General features: G+C 42.6%; 1 protein-coding gene across 1 annotated transcript in view; it reads right to left on the minus strand.

Moving 5' to 3' along the window:
- Positions 1 to 871: 871 nt before the first annotated feature.
- Positions 872 to 5,210, minus strand: part of LOC111959234 (ly6/PLAUR domain-containing protein 6-like) — a 60,795-nt gene continuing 56,456 nt past the window's right edge. The window contains exons 4-5 of the mRNA XM_023980714.2: positions 4,836 to 4,966; positions 872 to 3,432 (exon numbers count right to left, since the gene is read on the minus strand). Of these exons, the coding sequence (XP_023836482.1) occupies positions 3,259 to 3,432; positions 4,836 to 4,966 (305 nt within the window). The 3' untranslated portion in view covers positions 872 to 3,258. The remainder of the gene's footprint in view (positions 3,433 to 4,835; positions 4,967 to 5,210) is intronic.

Genomic DNA, 5,210 nt, shown 5'->3' on the forward strand with positions numbered 1-5,210 from the left:
TCCATCCCTTTGGAGTCCAATACACCAGACACTGTATACTACCAGTAGGGCTACCCTGCCCTGAGGATCAGCATAGCGACTATTCCTCAACCAAGGGGGACATAAACACTGTCCAGACTGAAGGGTTGTTTGTTTGCTTTGCCACCTCTAAGTATTAGAACAGGGAATCAGGGGCCTGTCAGAGGCACACAGGGGCCCCTAGATCAACACTCCAGGGATGGCTTATCAGGAACCGCTGCCGATTCTACTGATGACATGGGTCTGCTCGGTTCCGAAGAGTTATTCTCAGACGTCACTTTTATGTTGGACGGGTAGAAAAACAAACAGATTTATAGGCACCACACTGGGGCTTGGGCTGGGGGCTGGGGCTTGGGCTGGGGCTTGGGCTGGGGGTTTGGGCTGGGGCTTGGGCCGCAACTGATGGAAATTCTGCAATCTGTGGAAAAAGGACGGCTGTGAATAGCAATGGAATGCAGATGCATGGCAAAAATGGGACATCTATCAAATGATCCTCACCTACAGGAATCTCCCACTAATTCCTACTGTAGTGGTCCCGTGTGGCTCAGTTGGTAGAGCATGGCGCTTGCAACGCCAGGGTTGTGGGTTCATTCCCCACGGGGGGACCAGGATGAATATGTATGAACTTTCCAATTTGTATGTCGCTCTGGATAAGAGCGTCTGCTAAATGACTTAAATGTAAATGTAGTGAGAGGACGAAGCATAGTGRTTGAATGCTGATTCTCTTGTCTGACTCTGAATGGGTATTCAGGCCTAGTTTGGTCAGACCATTGGTTGAATTGGTTTCCAGCACTACAGTAGTATTGTTTTGTTACTCAAATAACACTTATCTCATACRCCATTGACTAAGTGGTCATGTCTTCATCTTTAATATGAAGTTACAAAGTCGTTCACATCTATATATACAGTTATTTACAAAAACATTGCATATAAAAAAACAGAGAGGATATTTACATAATATCAATTGGCACAACATAACATGCAACAGCCACATTATCAATGTTGATCAACTCATGCAAACGCCCTTGTACGGTGCTTCTCTAGAGTCAGAGTAAGGCAACATCTGGCAAGATATGTTGAAACTCAGGTCACAATGCAAAAGACCGTGTGAAATATTTTAAAGATAAACTCTAGTATTGCCTGGTTGATTTAAAGGGAAACAACATGTTCTAGCCCTTAAAGGGATACTTTGTGATTTTGGCAATGAGGCTCTTTATCTACTTACCCAGAGTCAGATGAACTCATGAATACAATTTTTATGACTCTGTGTCCAGTATGAAGGTTAGAGGTAATTTCGCGAGCCAATGTGAAGTAGCTTTAGCGCAATGACTGGAAGTCTATGGGTATCTGCTAGCATGCTAACAGCGAAACTACCTCTAACTTCCTTCGTACTTGACACAGAGACATAAAATGGTGTCCTTGAGTTCATCTGACTCTAGGAAAGTAGATAAAGGGCCTCATTGCCAAAATCCCAAAGAATCCCTTTGTTACCCCATAAATAGGGCCCTGTGTTTTGAGCAATCGTCACATGACCTGGATTTAAACCTTTATTTAAAGCTGCCCCTTTTTCTGTTTATTTCAGATGGTCCAGCACCATCCTCAGACAAATGCAAATTTGGTGCAATTCTCATTTCTGGATAAGGCTTAGAATACAGGATAAAATCTTGCTATGATATTGGAAAACACAAGGCCCGCCATAAAAAAACAAAATGTAATTTATTAAATGTGAACAGAGCAGACTACAGTAGATAAAAACGTTTGCCATCTGTAAATYACGCTTCACTCTTTTCCTCTTAGTATTTGCCTGTAGTGCTACTGAACAGACAGTAGAGATGGAGGCGTGCACACCTTGGTTCAAATACCMTTTGAAATTACCGGTCTCCTCTATGTCTCGGGCGGTCAGCCTAAACAAATCATAAAAGCCTGGAGAACAATAACACTGTATTTGCTAACTCTGCATTTTTCTCGGCCGGCCAGGCAGCCACACCGGCCAACAAAGAGTGATGGATGACAAACATGTCACAAAACACCGTATAAACACCAGAGGTATGTGTCACGAGAACGGAAAACATTAAAACAGGGGTGAGTAAAAGACTACTAAAGAGCATCCTGTGTGGCTCAGTTGGTAGAGCATGGTGCGTTTCCTGTGTGGCTCAGTTGGTAGAGCATGGTGCTTGCAACACCAAGGTTGTGGGTTCGATTCCCATGGGGGACAAGTATGAACATGTATACCCTCACTACAGTAAGGAGCTCTGGTTAAGAGCATATGTAATGTAGTATCAGTAAATAATGGTGTCATGCATTGTTGCCTCTCACTAAAACTGCAATGATCAGTTATAAATCCTAGAATTACAGTACAGCAGCCTTGTGCTTAGCTATGGGGGTAGTTTACTGTACTGTGTGGAAAGTCAGATTTATTTTTCATCATCGGAAAATGTTAAGCCAAAATAGACCTGTAATTAACTTGAATCCTTTTTAAGGTTTGAGGAAATAGTTTTTCCACAACAGAAACACCACCTCATGCAAAGCGTTATACGTTTGTTTGATGGGCACCAGGCTCTCTTTCTGTTGTTAAAAATACTTTCCACATACTACACATAAAAGCATGAGCAGTGCCTATGTTATCTGTTCCACTTTACCTAAATGCTAACATTTCACACATACACATTCACTGTCTAACAACCATGTTCCTTAAAAAAATAAATACTATGTATATGTACATAATGTATCAAACATACAACATGGGGAACTGACTMACAAATGTGAAAACATAAAAGCACAATAAAGTTTCAAGCAGACTAATCCTCACAGAAGCTGCTGTCTGTCTGTTACTCTTCCTCATCACTGGAAAATATTGCAGCTTTTACAATGGCCTATAGCCTACTGACGAGTCCAAACACGCCACAGTTTCCCCTCCTTCTGTCCCTGTGCAGAAGACTAGTAGGGGGAGAATGATGCAGTGTCATACTGGGATATTTAGTATGTTTGATCCTTCAAGATTGACAGCCATATTGCCTGTTTCAGAAGCAGTGTCGAGCTCTAAGTGCTTGTTTTATTGAGGCCCTGCATAACRATGAAAGATAATCAAAACTGGTTTCCTATTGAATTAAAAGGGAAATAAATTGTCCAAAACCTGTAGTGAGTCCTATCTCCATAGGGTGTATATTGAGTCCATCTAGTCATATCAGACCTTCAACTGTTAAATAAAATGCTATATATATTAGTGTTTCTCTCCACTGGTCAGACATAGCTGGAGTTGAGCAGGGTGAAGTAGAGCAGGATGGATGTTAGTGTGTAGCACTGTGAGAGCCCTGTGGTGCCGCTGAGGGGTGAGGTGGTGGCGAACACAGCCTCCGTCATGTTCCAGGGGAGAGGAAGGTTACAGATATTCCCCTCACAGCACGCTGTGCAAACCTAAGGAGAAAAGTTTTATCATTAGATAACACTCTTCTCTCTCTCCCCTTCCTCCAGTGGAATCAATGGCAGTTTTCCATTTTTACTAACAGACATACAGCCTTTAGTATAGCCTTGACAGACATATAGTCTATAGTATTGAATACAGTGTTTACTTCTAAAGGGAATGCTCCTTTTGAAATATTTCACACATCCTTTCATAAAGTTAATGTCCAACTTTTATATAGGGTCAAGCTCTATCTTTTCCTGTTGCGGGCTTCTCTCTCTGCTCTCTCTCTCTCTTCTCTCTCTTCTCTCCTCGCTCTCTGCTCTCCCTCTCTCTGCTCTCTCCTTCTCTCCCTTCTCTCTGCTCCCTCTTCTCTCTCTCTCTCTCTCTCTGCACTCTCTCTCTCTGCTTTCCCCTCTCTCTCTCTCTGCGCTCTCTCTCTCTCTCTCTCTCTCTCTCTCTCTTCCTCCTCGCTCTCTCCTCGCTCTCTCTCTGCTTTCCCTCTTTCTCTCTCTTCTCTGCTCTCCCTCGCTCTCTCTGCTCTCTCTCTGTCTCCCTCCCCTCTCTCTCTCTCTCTTTCTCTCCCTCCCCCCTCTCTCTCTCTCTCTCTCTCTGCTCCATCTCTCCTCTCTGTCTCTCCCTCTCTCCAGGGACTCATGCAGACTTCCGAGGTTGTGAGGACACACCTTTCACCAGGAATTAGAATGGCAGTGTACTGGAGTGAGCACTGTGGAGGATCTCCAGATGAACTCAAAAGCACCGTTAAGTGGTGGAGACATGGACAGGCCGTAACATAAAGGGCCATGTTCACATAGTCTGACTCTGGTTCTGACCCCCCGGCCAATATTAAGTAAATATTCTTTAAAGTACTACTTAAGTAGTTTTGGGGGTATCTGTACTTGACTTTACTATTTATATTTTTGACAACTTTTATTTTTACTTTACTACTACATTCATAAAGAAAATAATAACTTTTTACTCCATACATTTTCCTTGACACCCAAAAGGACTTGATACATTTGTAATGCTTAGCAGGACAGGAAAATGGTCCAATTCATACACTTATCAAGAGAACATCCCTGGTCATCCCTGCTGTCTCTGATCTGGCATACTCACTAAGCGTGCATTCTTCATTTGTAAATAATGTATGAGTGTGCCACCGGTCTATCCATAAAAAAAATGTTTTTTAAATGGTGCCGTCTGGTTTGCTTAATATAATAAATGTTTCTTATTTTCCAAGTAAGAAAATGCCATGCCCAAAGTCAACCAGAATAGTTACGCCAGAGAAACTCCTACCCCACATCATTCCATTCTAACCTCCCAACACCAGGCCAAACTATTCCCCTCTTCTCACCTTCTCATCTTGAATCTAACCTCTCAACACTATTCCCCTTATTGAATACTTCCCACTCCTTACCCTGGTTMCTTCATGGTCTTCTTCAGAGCATCCAGTAGAGAGGCAGTCTCCCAAAGCCACACAACGCTTTGTCACAGAGRCACTGTTCCCCTCCATGTCCATCTTGTGCCGCGTGTAACAGTATCTAGACTCTGTTTAGAATAATAAAGATAGTAAATAAGACATATTCACCTGGTAGCTACAATACCACTTTTTTGGTTAGCATGGATGGATACTGAGTTAACTCAGCTTAACGAGGTACTAAGAATTGAGAGAGAAACTGTTATTTTTTCTGTTCAGAGTTTGTGGGATAAAAACACTACAGACTAACTCCATCTGAGGCCTCTGCCATACGGTATCTGAATTGAAGTCTCTGCCATACGGTATCTGAATTGA

This window comes from Salvelinus sp. IW2-2015, linkage group LG36 (assembly GCF_002910315.2).
Source record: "Salvelinus sp. IW2-2015 linkage group LG36, ASM291031v2, whole genome shotgun sequence".
NCBI classification, from domain to species: Eukaryota; Metazoa; Chordata; class Actinopteri; order Salmoniformes; family Salmonidae; genus Salvelinus; species Salvelinus sp. IW2-2015.